Below are 17,065 nucleotides of genomic sequence, written 5' to 3' on the forward strand. Positions count from 1 at the left end.
CTGGACGAAGCATGAAGAAGAACAGCTCGTCAAAACACATTCCCTTATTTTGTGTGAGCTAAATCTCCAAAACGCAACGGGTGGGGGTGGGGTGGGGTGGGGGTGGAGTGTCATGGGGCGGCATCAATCATAACCATCGAACAGAGCTCCATGTGTGTCGTGGAAGAGTTAATGCCCTTTACTAAACATATTGGCAAATCACGTCATCCCATTCTTTCATCAGCACCACCTTCTAGCAAGATAATGCAAGAGCGCACACACCACGTGTTTCAACACAGTACCTAGCGAACAATAATGTGCCTCTGCTTCCATGGCCAGCCCTGTCATCCGATCTATCGCAAATTGAACATCTATGGGGTTCCCTGGGTCAACGCCTCTCACGTCGTCCGCAAGTACAGAACCTGAGAGAACTTGAAGATACACTACGTCAAGAGTGGAATGCCCCAGAACACTATTCGCAGACTTATTCGATCGATGAGAAGACGTTGCATGGCCTGTGTTGCTGTCAACAGCGGACATACCAGATATTGACTTTTCATTTTAACCCTATGTGTCTTCCTTACACTGATGACGTAATTGTAATTACTGTGTGGTATTCCTGTTTCCTTTGTCGTCTTTCTTAAAAATCCGTCTATGTCTGTTCTAATCAAAATCGGTCATTGCTCAAGTTGTTTTTGTAATATTTCAAGATTTATTGCTGGTCCGTTTTCAATGCTGTTCAGTATATACTCCAATTAATGTTGTACGTTTTATTTTATCCCTTTTATCATTCCAGATAAATCTGTAAAATGTTTTGTTAAGTTCATCAATAAATTCACTTGGATGGTTTGGAAGAGAAGAAAATATATGTACTAAGGTTGACAATGCCAAGGTTTTGACAACAGTAATTTGACCTATCAATGTTAAATTCTTTTCCTCCAATTCCCTAAAATTCTCTTTTTTGTATTGATTATCCACAAATTTGTAAAGTTACAATTAAACTTTATTCCCAAAGTCCGCACTGTGCCAGTCCTGGCATAATTTGATGTTACAGCATGTCATTGAGACTATCCATATTGTTACTGTTTTATCAATATTAATTTATAATCCAGACAGTCTATAACAGTCACTAAGGGTGTCAATTGCTGTACTTTAACTTTCATCAGTCCCATCTAAAATAGTTCTGTATCATCAGCATATTGTCCAAATTTATGTTCCACATTATTCAGTTTGATACCTTAATTTAAATTATTATCACGAATCATTATTCCCAAACTAGCAGGAATAGGTAGGGAGACATAGGGTCTCCTTGTCTACATCCCCTTTGGTCAGAGAAGAATGAAGATAGATGTCCATTTTGTATGATGCAAGATGAAGTATTATTTATTAGTATGTAAATCCATTTTTTCTTATTGTGTCAACATGGTTAATTGTTTTGAAAGAGTATCAAAAACTCTTTCAGTCAAAAAGTAATAATAGTCTTATTTTGTAATTTGGTTTCAAACAAGATATCATATAGCATCATTTTCGCTCATACATCTTCCAGGGATTAAGTCAGTTTGTTTTCCATGTATAAGAGTATAAAGTGTCCTTTTAATTATGTTTGCTATGCAGGTCCAAATAAAATGATACAATGAATTTATGAGAGAAATCGGTCACCAGCCGTTTTAGTAGTTGTTTATCTTTAGTGCCTTTGGATGTAAACGTATTGCCACCTCTATTGATTGTTAGACTTAAAGTGTTATTTTTAAATGTTTCTGTGATATATTTGTATACCCATATTCCAAGTTATTTCCGGAAACAATTGAAAAACTCCCTGGGAATCCATCACAACCTGGGCTTTTGGTATTTTTCATAGACTTTACAGCCTTTGTTATTTCATTTTTGTTAATCATGTTTTGTAAATGATCAAACTGTGATTTACTTAGTTTTGGTGTGTTAAGTTTGTGTAATATTTATATGGTTTCAAAAGTTGTTTCTCAAGATGAAGAGTGTAGTTTCTTATCAAAATTACTTTGTTCAGTTAGAATGGTTTGTCCATCAGCTATTAAATCCCCATTATCAGCTATCATACTGTATTTGGGGTGGTCGGGTAGCCTAGTGGTTAAAGCGTTGGCTCGTCATGCCGAAGACCCGGGTTCGATACCCGACATGGGTACAATGTGTGAAGCCCATTTATGGTGTCCCCCCGCCGTGTTGTTGCTGGAATATTGCTAAAAGCAGCGTAAAACCATACTCACTCACTCATACTGTATTTTTCTAGTATAGTTACTGTTTTCAAGATGACAAAAATATTTTGATGGTTTCTCTCCTTGCTCTTACTACTAGATTCTGTTTCTTATTTGTATTCCCCTAGATTCTTCTTCTTTCCGTTTTTGAAAAATCACTTTATATACTCACACGCAAAAGAAAAGCAAGTGGTTTTAAGCAAATAGGCAACAAACACGGAACCATAAATTGATACGAGTTTTAGCATGTAGTGAAGCCTGATGGTATTATCAAAATTTTTGGTTGAATTTTTGCCCCGAGTAAGCCGCAACATAAAAAACGAATCGCCCAAATGCACCATTTCAATGAATATGTGGGTATCATGTACCCATTTATCTCGAAATCGAAAATGCACGAACTGTCACGAACTGTAGTGGGTATAAAACTGTGGCCGATTCTTGGACCTACAACTACTTGGTCAACAATGCCACGTCTAACTCAAATTCAGAGAAACCAGGCTATCGGACGTTTGGAAGCTGGAGACTGTTCAAGATGTTGCCCGTCATTTCAACGTTAACATAACCACAATTTACCGTCTCCTGCATCGATACAATGCTACACAGACCACAGATGACCTTCCTCGGAGCGGTCGCCCTAGGGTACCCACACCTCGACAAGATCGGCAGATTACCCGTCAACACCAGCGACATCCGTTCCTAACTACAAGTGAAAGTGCTCAACAGACCATAGGAACACATAATCGACACATTAGCCGGGACACTGTGATCCGACGTCTCCGTTCCAACAACCTCAGATGTTGCCGTCGTCCTGTTCTCCAACCACGGCATCGACAAGCACGACTTCAGTGGGCACAGTGTCATCACAATTGGCGTCATCGTGAGTGGAGGCGTGTCATCTTCTCTGATGAAAGTGGCTTTTGTGTCTCCCATGCAGACGGAAGAGTCAGAATTTGGCGGCGGCGAGGTGATCGTTTCGCTGACAGAAACGTTGTGGAAAGGGATCCATGGGGTGGACCTAGCGTCATGATATGGGCAGGGATAGGACTTAATGCGAAACTTGGACCCATGTGCTTTTTGAATGTTGGTCAAGGTCGGGGACACAGCGTCACTGCTCAGCGGTATATCGACCAAGTGATCAGACCCGACGTTGTTCTATTTTTGGCACAACATTAACAACACATTTTCCAGCAGTACAACGCTCGTCCCCATGTTGCCAGAGCTACCATGGCCTTTCTGCAACAACACAACATCCGTGTTCTACCGTGGCCAGCCCTCAGCCCTGATCTGAACCCCATCGAACAGTTGTGGGATGAGGTTCAAAGGCGTCTGCACAATGTGCGCCCAGTCCCTACAGCTGCCGATGAACTACGCACAGCTGTGTGCAGGATGATCCCTAGGGCCTTCACAAATCGTCTGATCCACTCAATGTACAGGAAATGTGTGACAGTGATCAAGGCTAATGGTAGTCACACCAGGTATTGACTGACATTTTGGGTATTGACCCGAAACTGTGTAGGCCCTTAACATTTGAAAAAAACAATTATGTCTTCTGCCTTTTAATCCATTAAACTGTCTTCAGTCATTTTTTTTGTCAATCTTGCCCTTTTAGTATTTCTTGTCTTTACTGTTGAAAATAAATAACATGTATACTGCATACTCAACTTGCGTTTCTTTTGTGTGTGAGTATATTAAGATAAGTCTGACAGCTTTGATTTGATTCCCTTATATTCTGAAAATATGTCCCAATTTCTCTATTTGCTTTATCTTTTCCTCTAAGGTTTTACTTTCTTCATTTTTGGTTTTTGGTGTTTTTTTGGAAATCGATATTGATTTGCCTCTCAGTTTCATAAAAAAAATGTTTCTTAAATGAGAGTGTCATTAATGTTTAATTCTAAGTTTACGTCAATTTTTTTCTTTTCACCTCTCTTTCTTCGCTAAATGCATTTGAAAGAGTCAAAGTTATTGCAGAGTGATCAGATCTGTATTCCCTTTCAATTGTAGAATCAATATTTGCTATGTCTTGTGCGACCAAGAAGTCAAGTCTAGCAGGCTTTTTTTCAGCAATGTGTATTTCATTACATATTGAATTGTTTTCTCTCCAATCATCAATTAGATAAAAGCTTTCTGTTTTTTCAAGAACTAACTATCTGAGTGGAGGTGTATGTCCACTCCAATGCTTTAGATGTCAACATTTTGGCCATGGCCAAGTCCTGTACTCGTTCCGTGGTTTGTCAACGCTGCGACAACCATGAGAGTACTGATTGCCAACAAGACCTCAAATGTGCGAACTGTGATTGCAAACATATGGCCTCCTCCAAATTCTGTCCTATTTGGAAAAATGAATAAAAAAAACACTAAAAACAAAGTGTGAAATCTTTTTTGGAGAAGCTAGACAACTGTTTAAGTCTCAATCACCACCTCAATCGACACTAAATTACTCTGCTGTCTCAAAGCCAACTTTATCTTCATCTGTCTCGTGTCAGACAGAGTTGACATGGGTCAGATCTGATCGAATCGTGGCAACTGCATCTAATGCACAAACAACAGCACCAGCTTCAACTTCTCAGGCAGCGAGTCAGACTCCACCTGAACCAACAACTGCAAGTGTCAATCTGTCGAAACGGGAAAGAAAAAAGTTAGGTAAAAAACAATTACCCAGGAATCCCTCCCCTTTCAGAGGTACCTCTTCAAAACTCCTATGGTGTTTTGGACATGGAAGTAACACCATCGTCTGAGAATTCTGATAGGAGTTCTTCTTCCTCACGTTCGCGTGAGAGATCACCTATTGAACCACCATGATTCATTCCCTAATATACTTCAATAAAATTGCAGAGGACTAAGACAGAATTTTAATGAGAAAAAGAATTGTTAGTTCAAGATTAAAACCCGTCAGCATTATGTCTCCAAGAGACATATCTTAAGCACACTGATACGTTTGATCTAAGGCAGTACAACTGTTATCATTCATTTTCTCCTCCAGGTGATAAATCGACTGGAGGCTCTACTATTTTAGTCAGAAAGAACGTCATTCACAGTCCTGTACATTTAAATAGTAATCTTCAAGCTGTTTCTATCCGCATTACTTTGCTCTTTGTATAACCCATCTTCATCTGCTCTTCGACAGTCTGATCTACAGAGTCTATATGATCAGCTCCCTAAGTCCTGCATCATCATGGGCGATTTAAACGGGCATAACCCTCTATGGGGAAGTGCAAGTACAAATAACAAGGGGAAAGTTATTGAAGATTTTATTTCTGATAATAGTTTATGTCTATTAAATGATGATTCAAGCACCTACTTACATCCTACTTACTGGAACCTATTCAGCCCTTGATCTGTCCCTCACAGATTCAAACATTTACAATGAATTTGAAAGGTCTGTGATCACTTCCCTACTGTCTTAAATGCTATAACACCTGATGATGACCCGCCTTCATCGCGGTGGAATTTTAGCAAGGCCAATTGGTCCTTGTATGAAACTTTATGTGTTGATATATAACAACCTGACAACTTCATACATGTACCTGATCCCATCCAGTTTTTTTCGAGTCAACTCAATGATATTGCTGACAAAACAATTCCTAAGTCCTCTGCAAATCCTCATATTCGTAAACCATTGTTAAACTGTGATTGCAAACAAGCAAGAAAGTGCAGGAAGAAAGTGGAAAAATATTTTCTCAGACATCCTACAGTTCACAACTTGAACACTGTTAAAATTCCTAGTGCCAAGGCACAACGTGCTTATAAACAAAATAAGCGTCAATCTTAGAGGAACTATGTCTCCAAACTTAATTCACGTACAACCATATCCAAAGTGTGGAACATGGTTCAAAGAATAAAAGGCAAACGTTCAAAATCTTCTGTACACCATCTAAAAGAAGGTGACAGATTAATAACTGATAAATTAGATATTGCAAATAAACTTGGCGAAACTCTTGCCAAAAATTCTTCATCAACAAATTATGTCCCTGAAATTCAGAAAAATCAGAAACAACAGGAAAAGAATAAAGTTAATTTTGATTCTAATAATGGTAAAGACTACATCGAAGTATTTTCATCGCATGAGCTACATACCGCCCTTGAGCAAGCTCATGATACTGCAGCGGGTGATGATAATATCCATTATCAGTTACTGAAGCATTTGCCTGAATCATGTCTTGAGACACTTTTAAAAATCTTTGACCAAATATGGACTTCAGGGAATTTTACTCCTTCGTGGCATAATGCCATTGTAGTACCCACAACAAGACCTGGTCGGGATCATACAGATCCCTCAAATTACCGTCCTATATATCTTTAGCAAGCTGTGTTTGCAAAACCATGGAACGAATGGTGAATAATGGATTAGTATGGTATTTGGAAACCAATAATCTAATAACAAATATCCAATATGGTTTCCGCAAAAAAGTACTATAGATAATTTAGTACGACTAGAATCCTTTGTCAAAAATGCTATTGTAAGCAAACAACATGTAGTGTCAGTTTTCGTCGATCTTGAGAAGGCTTACGACGCTACCTGGAAGCATGGCATTCTAAAGGATTTACATGAATTTGGTTTGAGAGGTCGTTTACCTCATTTTATATCACAATTTTTATAAGACAGACAATTTCAAGTCCGAGTGGCTTCCACCCTGCCTGACCATTATAATTAGGATTAGGGTGTCCCACAAGGAAGTATTTTGTCTGTTACCTTATTTATTATAAAAATAAATAGTCTTTCAAAGGTTTTAAGTGATTCAGTGGATGGATCACTTTTCGTAGATGACTTTAATGTTTCTTGCCGATGTAAAAATATGCATACAGAAGAGAGGCAGTTACAAATCTGTCTCAATAAAATTCATAAATGGTCCCTTAAATTTCCCACATCCAAAACTAATTGTATACATTTCTGCAGAAAATATAAGCCGCATAATGACCCTGAACTGTATTTAAATGGTACCCCTATCAAAGTTGTGAAGGAGGCCAAGTTCTTGGGACTTATTTTCGATAGCCATATCACTTTTTTACCACATATTAAATACCTTAAAGCTTAATGCCTGAAGGCACTTGATTTGTTGAAAGTCGTTTCTAATTCGAAGTGGGGAGGGGGTCAGACAACACTCTTGCACTTGCATAGGTCCCTGATCCGTTCAAAACTTGATTACGGCTCCATCGTCTGTGGAGCCTGCAAAAGTAACTTACAAAAACTAGATACTATCCATCATCAGGGCCTGAGGCTTTGCCTTGGAGCCTTTAGAACGTCTCCAATTCACAGTTTGTATGTAGAAGCGGATGAACCTTCTCTTAAACAACGCCGTTTGAAATTATCTTTACAATATGTCACTAATTATATTCAAATCAGTCAAATCCCGCTTTTAATTGCGTCTTGAATCCTCTTAAACAAGATATTTACAATAAAAAATCATCTCTCGTTCCAAAACTCGGAATAAGAATCCAGTCTGCCATGTTTGCTTCTAATATTAAATTGCACGATATTGCTCCCTCTCAACCGTTTTCATCACCTCCTTGGCAAATGGTAAAGCCAGAGGTAGACCTCACATTAAACAACTTAAAGAAATCAGATACAACTCAACTAATTAACCAACAAGAATACAATCAATTAAGGAACAATTATGACACTTATAAATCTATATTTACTGATGGATCCAAGGATGGTGGTGCTGTTGCTAGTGCCACTGTCATTGAATCCAGGACAATATCTTCACGATTACCAGATAACTGTTCCATCTTTACAGCAGAAGCAAACGCCATTTCTACCGCACTAAAATATACCAAAAAAACAATCTAAACATAAACAATTCATTATTTTTTCAGATTCTCTTTCGTGCCTTCAGGCGGTTGAAAGTATATCATGCAAACATCAACTTTCAATCCAAATTCTTGAATTATTTAATGATCTTGCTACTGGCCAATATGACTGCGTCTTTTGTTGGTTACCAAGCCATGTTGGTATCATTGGTAACACAATGGCCGATGCTGCTGCAAAAGCAGCACTCAACAAATCTGTGACACCACTTCTTATCTCGTACACTGATTATAAACCTGTTATTAGATCTTCCATCCGTGATCTGATGCAAAGGAAGTGGGACACCCAAGTAGGTAACAATAAATTACATCAGATTAAACCAAATACCGGTTACACCTACTTGGGCTGTCAGTCCAGATTTGAAGAGGTCACTATGCGACGATGTCGTATTGGCCACAGCAGATATACGCACGAATATTTATTAAAAGGTGAGGATCCTCCGTTATGTATCCATTGTGATGAAAGAATCACGGTCAAGCATGTCCTGCTTGACTGCATTGATTTTTCCATCACAAGGGATAAATATTTCAGTGTCAAAACAGTTAAAGACCTTTTTAATGATGTTAATTCTCATTTAATGTTAAGCTTTTTAAAAGAAATCGAACTTGTCCATAAATGTTGATGTACTGAATGTATTCGTTTACAAATTGGTAGTGCTAAATAATAACTTAGATTGTTAGTGGCTGTACCCTCGAGGGGGGTTGAAGTAGCGTAAAATTGTTGTCCCCCTAAGAAGGTATATAAGTAAGTAAGTCCCATATCATTCGAAGTATTTTCTGCATGCCATGCTTTTAAATGTAGTATATTCGTTATTTTAATCTAAGGCTTAACTGGTACACTGTCGCCAGTGACTGAAGGGATGATATAAATCGTGCCAGGGTCCATGCAGGAAGCAAAGGTACTGTTAGTCCCCATGGTACCCAGTATGGTGATCTCCCTTCATCCAGGTGATTTCCTGCACATTTTTATATTGTGTTGTTCATTAATGCTTACTGTTTTTTAATATTCTCAACTAGTTTTAAATCAAGTCTGTGATATTCTAGTTATTCTACTGTCCTACTACAACTTCTCGTCACGATATGGCTGAAATACTGACCATGTGACGTTAAATAATAACACTCACTAACTCACTCAAGAACTAACTTACTTGCTTTGGGATTTTTGATGTGCTTATATTTTTCCAAATCGACAACTGGGTTGAGTAGCAAGTTTCAATATAACCTTTTCAAATTCGTCAATACTATTGAATAAAGTATTGTAAAAAAACAGGTTCGCCTGGATTTGACCCATAAATATTATTTAGAGTTAACCTTATACCCTATTTCGTGATATCTGCTTTTATACAGTTTCCATTAGTATCTTGTTTAAATCTATGGATTTGTATTTAAAATTATTACAGAACAAAATAGGAACTCCTCTTACATTGACTTGTAAGGCGTTATTATACTTGCTCATTATGTTTTGATTTCTTAAGAAATATAAATGTCTTGAAGACACATTGTCGAAAATGTCTTCTTTCGGCAAAGGTTCATTTCTTCTTTACGTTTTCTCTTATCTGCTAGGCCCTTGCAATTTGCTAAAAGTATTCTGTCACCCATATTCATTTTTTTCCGAACTCAACAGGCTCATATTGTTGTCAAGGTTATTATTTACATCAACCATTGGTTCATAACCTACAAAATTGAATGTTTTTTAATGTTTGTGAGAAAAACAGATTGTATGAAAACATTCAATAAAAAACAAAACAAAGTTGATAGGGAAGCGTTTCCACAAGCTACATCCATCATGGGTATTATGAATAAGACAATATTACCATGGCCAGGATTGGGTGTTAATATAGCAATCAACTGACCTGTTCTCAAAATGTGGAATAGAGGTAACCAACGTGTGAACATGGTAAAGCGAGAGAATAGCAAGTCAACACAAGAATATGTTTCTAATGGCATATATAAAATATTATCTTCAGGCGAACAATAACCGAAAATTGTTTGACTAAACATCAGATAGCGCTACTCACCCATTGGCATTATGGCTCTTTGTTCCATGCGGAGTGTACTAATCACGTGATCTGTAGTACCGGTACACGTCATGGATAATTATAGCGTTAAACGTCAAAAGTCAATAGCATAGATTCTATCCTACATACACTTATTTCAGTTGGTGTCGAGAAGCAAGAAAGATTCATAATCTCACGAACATGGACGTGTAAGTTTCATACGGGCGAGGGTCTTGATAAAGTAGTTATTTACGAAAACATATAGTCACATGACACTCACCTAATTCTATCAATAGAAACTTCCGTTTCAGAGTGATAATACGAGCGTCACTGACCGTTATTCTATCATAAATAGACCAAAGTCACAATAGATGCACACTTCACATCATCCATGTTGCACAAACATAATGGAACTGTAATTTGCATTAGTGCAAATATCACAGAGCCGCAGTCAGATGTTGTCAATATCTTCTTCGAGACTGATATATATGTAGCAACGGTCGGTCTGCATTATTCATTTACTGGAGGAGGATGTCTAGCCATTTTCCCGTCAGCACTTTATTTTGATCTTCCGTATGGATATAGTAATTAATTTGCTATACGTGTTAAATTTTAAAACTATAAGCCTCCTTTCTGTCTCCCCCATCCATGAAATGGTCGGTCCCTCATCAACCATGCCTTTTAACGATACATACATATTTCATCATACTAAATCCGAAGACAAAACTAGCGGTACTTATAAAACCTAGGGAAGGATACTCCATGCATACATGTTTATTTTAATTCCGTCTAATTTTCAACACATAAATATAACAAGGTGAGTATGGCGCAATTCCATTTAAGCCTTATTTGCCTTTAAGTATACTCACGCTTGGCATTGCATGTTCTCGATTTGTTATTCGTGAGGGCCAAACTGTATGAACGTCGGAGCTTGCGACGACGTTTATACAATGTTGGGCCCTCACTCTATGAAGGTTCATACTCCAATGAACTCACACAAAGTCAAAGTCAATTCTTATAATTTTTTTATTACAATTTCTTACCTCAAAGGATGTAGGCCAAGATCTAAACACGATTTTATTTAGTACGTGTGACTTCATGTTTACACTGACAGCCATACAACAACCAGCTATATCGCGGAGCAAAATAGTTCCTCCAAACGAGAGGTGACATGGGCGTATGGATGCACAACTTGCTCTTCAGAAATATCTTCGGCAGCACATGTGTTCAAATCATATCCTCATTAGATGAGAACGGTCTGTAAAGAACTACCTCAGTTAGTCAGTAATATATTTACATCAAGTACAAGACGTCAAAATGGCCGACACGATAAACGTGACGGGAGAGATTTCCAAAGTTGTTATTAAACCTGTGGAGGTAACATGTGTTAGTCATCATTGATCAACTGGCCGATCATTGAAAGGTGAATAAAGATGCATCAAACAGACACAAAAATAAATTCATAGATTGCTGGAGACGGTCAATGTCAGCCTAGGGACGTCTCGAGTCGATACTACGATAGTTTAGAAGTGCATTTCTTCGTTTGTTCATTAGGATGGGCCGTAGCGAGGATGTTTGTGAACAAACATGCAGTTACGCTCTCTGACATTTCTCAATGTATACTGAAACGCTGAGACCAAGAATAAAGGTTCTAAATGATCAGCAAAGAACGCTTATGCATCTTTCGTGCTAGGGAATTCTCAGGGATTTCCTGGGAATGTGGAAGTGTTTACGTCATTTGAAGAACACGGTCTCGTGAAAAACGTATGAACGTCAAATTGAATCGTTCATACGCTTATGAACGTCAATTTCGGGGTCATGTGACCGACCTATCGTCTAATGGAAAAGCCGTATATCGTGTAAACTTCAAATTAAAAAAAACATAATGTTATAATGTATATAAGAAAGCAAATGTGGTTTAACGCCACCTTCAGGCAATATAGTAGCTATATAAATGGGAGTAATTTGCACCATGTCTTGTTTCGAGTGTATGACGAGCTGGTGTTCTAACAAGTAAGCTACCCAACTGCACCCAATCATACATATACCACCTGATATAACATCTGAAATCATGTTTCATATAAATACTATCAGACTTTCTAAAAACGTATACTCACTCTTTGCACAAGAACGTCTTGAAGAATTGCCTGAAACTGAGGGAATATTCATGTTATAATGCATTTAACGCCTCCTTTATAAAGACTCCATCTGACGAGTCCTTGTTTTTATCACTTAATGCAGAGCGCAGAGAAACAACAAGTACCATCTTTTGGTATGACCTGGCCATGGATCGAGCAACCGACTTTAAACTCTCGGGGAAGACGCTCTATTCACTAGACCACGGAGGAGGTGTGGTAACTAACTGTACATCATTCGTAGAATGTGAAAAATAGAGAAGTTGTTCTGACTAATTTGGATCAAACATAATTTTCATTTCGCCAAGTCCAATGGAACTTTTTTCATATTTGGAATTTGGAAGAAAAAATCCATTTAACGTTTTCAACAAATCAGATTGCATCACAGATTTCCATTCGTTTACCAACATATGAAAGTTTAACCGACCCAAGAAAGCATACTTTAATGAAATAAATACAAACTATTGAATTGTTGGAAGACATCTGGGCACACTTTATTGCTAATTGTGAATACAATATACAGATTTCCATTCATTTACCAACATATGAAAGTTTAACCGACCCAAGAAAGCATACTTTAATGAAATAAATACAAATTATTGAATTGTTTGAAGACATCTAGGCACACTTTATTGCTGGTTATAAATACAATATAAGGCAAATGAAAATACCCAAATGAAATGCACATAATGGTCAACTCCCTAAAGTAAAGCCCACATTCCACCATGTGGGTGGTTAACAGTACCGGTAACACATGAGAGGAATAACAGAGAGGGGCACCATCATCGACCAATCAGCCAAACATGATAAGACTTTCATCATCTTACTCATGAAGAAACATTAGGATTTCTATGCAATCTTTGTCTTGTTTCAGTTATTAGTCATAGACTAAGTGTGACATAGTGATGCTGATCCCGGCAGCCCTGAAAGAAGAAAAAAACACAAACCACAGAAATATGCTGGAGTGACAAAAAAACAAACAATCCCAAATATGCTGACAAAGCATTTTAGCTAATGGTTTAAAAATGAGGGACCTTCCCTTTAACATATGTACCATGCAAATGGTTATGTCCACCTCAGAAAAATGTATCTCATCTTCACGATAAAGCACAGTCACGTGCCACAATTTCATGTTTCACAACACTACCCCAAAGAAGATACACTTCAACAGATCACACTGATTAATTCCTTTCCGCTTCCTGTCCATCGCTTCCCCAGAATCAGCCCCTTTCCGTGCCCACCTTGGTAAAATCTCAGGCCGCACGATTATAGTATGAGGCAATAGCTTATTCAGTTACTTTAGGTCTATGACGAAGATGTCTGACTTGTTCTTGACAACATAACCAAGTCATTTGAGCCTTAGTGTATTAACAACATTGTTGGCGGTTCTAGGACTTTCATCTTCTGCCAAAGATTTAGTTGTATCAGAGGTGATGCACATCAAGTTGCCGCCCCAATCCGTAAGGAATGTGACGTGTACGCATCAGAGCTTAGATCAATGAAGCTTCTTCAGGAGTGCTGTAAACTGGCTATCTGTTGACACATGAACCATCTGCATGAAAGAATGATTTAGATATTTTGGTTACTTTGCTTCTGTCAGTTAAATACTCCAACATGGACTTGATGGGACCCACCCGCCCGTCCTGTTGCGAGTTGATGATCAACGTACAGGATAGACAGTTCTGATCCATTTTGGAATGCCTGACACTTACTGTAAGCTGCTTCCCATGCAGCATTATGTCATGCGCCAGAAGTCCCATGCCCCGGTTATGCCCACCAACCTGTTCACTAATCCACATAAATGCAAAAATATGCTTTTAAACAAATTAGGTTGAAGAGAAAATTAATGGTAGTACTTGCTTGCTGAGAATAGCTGGTGTCTATATTATGATTACTATTTATCATGCCAGCCATAACATTATCCAAGATGAAGTTATCTGTAGCGTTGCTGACAGACATAAGATGCTGGGCGACCGATGAAGAGCTCTTCCCTTTAAAGCCATACACCCTATGTGCTGAAACAATTGCTGTTGACTGGCCAGTAGGGATTCAGCTGAAATTCCTCTTGCAATGCCCCAAGTGCTTTTAATGCCTTGGGGTAAGCTTTCCTGGTGTTGAAAGACAAAGAATCTAGTAACCTATGAGCTTCATCTTCCATATCCTCGAGTGGTGTGGAATCAGAGACGGGCCGTTTTCGGCGTCTGGTGTCAATTCCTGGAACATCTGAAATTATGATGTGGATTAGCTGTCTGCATTCATATACCCTGGACTATGCGAGCCCTAACTAAGCAGGTTTATTTTCAGGCACTGCATGATGAATAGTCTTACCAACACACTTGAAAGTAAGCCTGTTGAGCACAGTGACCATTGCCTGGTTATCGGATTTAAATATAACTTTCTTGTTCTTCAGAAATTTACACCATATAAAAAACTGACACCATAACTGGAAAGAATTCCAAAAATGTGAAGTCCGTTGTGTAACCAGCCTCGTGCCATTCCGACGTCCATTACCATTTCAGTAAAATGTAACATTTTTCCACATTTGTATACTTATCCTGCATAACCACACCCTACACACATTTGCAGCTGCTTTTTAAACAGAAAGACTGAGCTGTGAGAGCTCCAGCTGCAGAAGAAGTTGTTCCAATCAGTGGTGTAGCATCACCTTTACACAGCTGGCTCGTGACCTGGAAATGGTGACCTCACATAAGAGCACATTACTGCTTAGAACGTTACATCTGAAGATTTTGTGGGGAGCTAGTACTGTAACGGAAGGGCATTTTGACCAAATAATGCAGGAATAGGTATTCAAATGTAAACAATATTTAGATTTCACTATTTCATTTAACTTGTCCTTCATTACACCTTAATGCATCTTTATCAGACGGTACGGCAGGTGGGCATACCTTCAGATGTACTGGGCAACAACCAAGAGTTCAAATCTGTGGACGACCTCCACGTCCTCTAAGGCTACGTCTCTCCGGTAGTGGCTGTGCTGTGGAGAGCCATGATCGAGGCAATCGCTCTGATCTCGTGAGGGATATTGGCCCTGGGGCATCCAAACCAGCAGTCTCGAAAGCCTGCAGAATGATTTAAGATCGGTCTGGCTTCCCCGGGAGTTGATTCTTAGCAATGAAATTACATCACAGCCCAAGATGAACGCCACAAGAAAAAATACCCATATATACAAAATATACAATTTTGTATATTTGGTATTTCCAAAATATACAATTTTGTATAGTTGGTATTTCCAAAACTATACAATTTTGTATATATGGTTAGATTTTACCTCTGCTTCATTGAATTTCTTCACCTCTTATAGAAGGTTTCACATAATATGTGGTTGCAAAGTTTACTAATGATACCGAACAGTATTATTAATGCATGTGACAACAATGCTTTAATACTATTTTCATTATGACAACTATATGATGTTATGAAATAATTTGTATTTCGTTATGTTTTACATAAGAAATAGAAGATCTGTACAGATCTTAATAACAGTTTGATCAATATAAAATGCGTACGACACCTTTAGTCAGAATTAGTCAAGGATGGTTAGTTAAGAAATAAGAAATAGTTACCTGTTTACCTTTCATTAAAGTGGAACAGACCAAGTGGCCAGAAAGCAGACATTTTGAGAATTTACAGGTTAAGTTATGCACTTTTAATCAAATCATACACCAGAAGTAAAATATTTTTACGGAATATATTTATTTCTTATTAACTTTAATGTGGAACATTGACTCATACAGTGGGCGGAAAAGTTATCATAAGAAATTATATTTTTTTCATTATCAGAAAGACACTATTTATACAACATAAACTGAAACGAGTGCTATCACACATTTTGATGTATTTCATTAGATCATTGCAAAGGACACTATTCCTCAAAGTTGTTGTTCTTGCTTTGTTTTAAGTGTTTAAGTGTGATCGTCTTCTGTCTGGGCCACTTTGGCTGACCTGTCTCCTGTGGGACTCGTGTGTGAGTAGGGTACACATCTATTGCGAGGTTTAGCATTCATAAAAATTATGTTTGTGATGATCCCATTATTATATATAAATATATATATATTCGCATTTTTTTTATCTTTAGCTGCTCTGGGTACATATGTTAGAGTAGCTATCTCTACGAAATGTAGGGAAATTTTGTTTGTTTGGCCTTCGCTATTACTTATCTACGACAAAGCGGATATAACTGCATTTCTTGTTTAAACCGAGCAAAGTATGGTCTTGACGCTCCAGGGAATTGATTCAGGTTGCAAAATATAGGCGTACCTTGTCATTGCGATCTTAGAGAATTCCTCAACGTAATATAATACTGTACTTATAGTGGGTGAGATTGTACTCAGGTTATGGAGCAGTTTAATCTGTGTAACAATATATTTAATGAAAATGATGCAAAACAACCTCAACGATTTGTTTTTATTAATTTTCTTAATTTCCTATGTTCTATATCACTGAACAAACTACTCTGTGCTAACAACACACCCACAACCCGACACAGATCAAACGCCACTTACACAATTATAATCTGGTTAATCTGTATCACTTAACGAGTTTGAATAGCTTACTCTGCCCACAGTCGTGAGCAGCACGGTAGTTAGTAGTTTAATTAGACCAGGCGAATACACTGGTCACACTTGACTGGTCTGTCTGATGATTCGGTCACCTGCCAAATGGGATGTCTGACAATTGGATGTGAACCTTACAGAGGAAGTTATTTTATGAACGCGTCACGTGTTACAAAAGAGATGACCATTATCTAAGTAAAATACTTCTAAGATCATAAAGGACATAACATTGAATAAAGTGAAATTCATTTTCGACAAACTTTTATGAACAAATTTAAAACAGTGTGGGCAGATTCTATTTTCTAAAAGGGTTGGGGGGTTGTAAATCGTCCTGTTTCGATCCAGAT

General features: G+C 38.0%; 1 protein-coding gene across 2 annotated transcripts in view; it reads right to left on the bottom strand.

Moving 5' to 3' along the window:
* The window catches only part of LOC139452667 (protein mono-ADP-ribosyltransferase PARP15-like), a 76,195-nt gene that overhangs the window by 24,131 nt on the left and 34,999 nt on the right, over window positions 1–17,065 (bottom strand). For both annotated transcript variants that reach the window (XM_071234209.1, XM_071234208.1), the window contains exon 5: window positions 12,127–12,162. In XM_071234209.1, coding sequence (XP_071090310.1) covers window positions 12,127–12,162 — 36 coding nt within the window. The remainder of the gene's footprint in view (window positions 1–12,126; window positions 12,163–17,065) is intronic.

This window comes from Haliotis cracherodii, unplaced genomic scaffold (assembly GCF_022045235.1).
Source record: "Haliotis cracherodii isolate W230 unplaced genomic scaffold, xgHalCrac1.p SCAF_9, whole genome shotgun sequence".
Taxonomy (NCBI): domain Eukaryota; kingdom Metazoa; phylum Mollusca; class Gastropoda; order Lepetellida; family Haliotidae; genus Haliotis; species Haliotis cracherodii.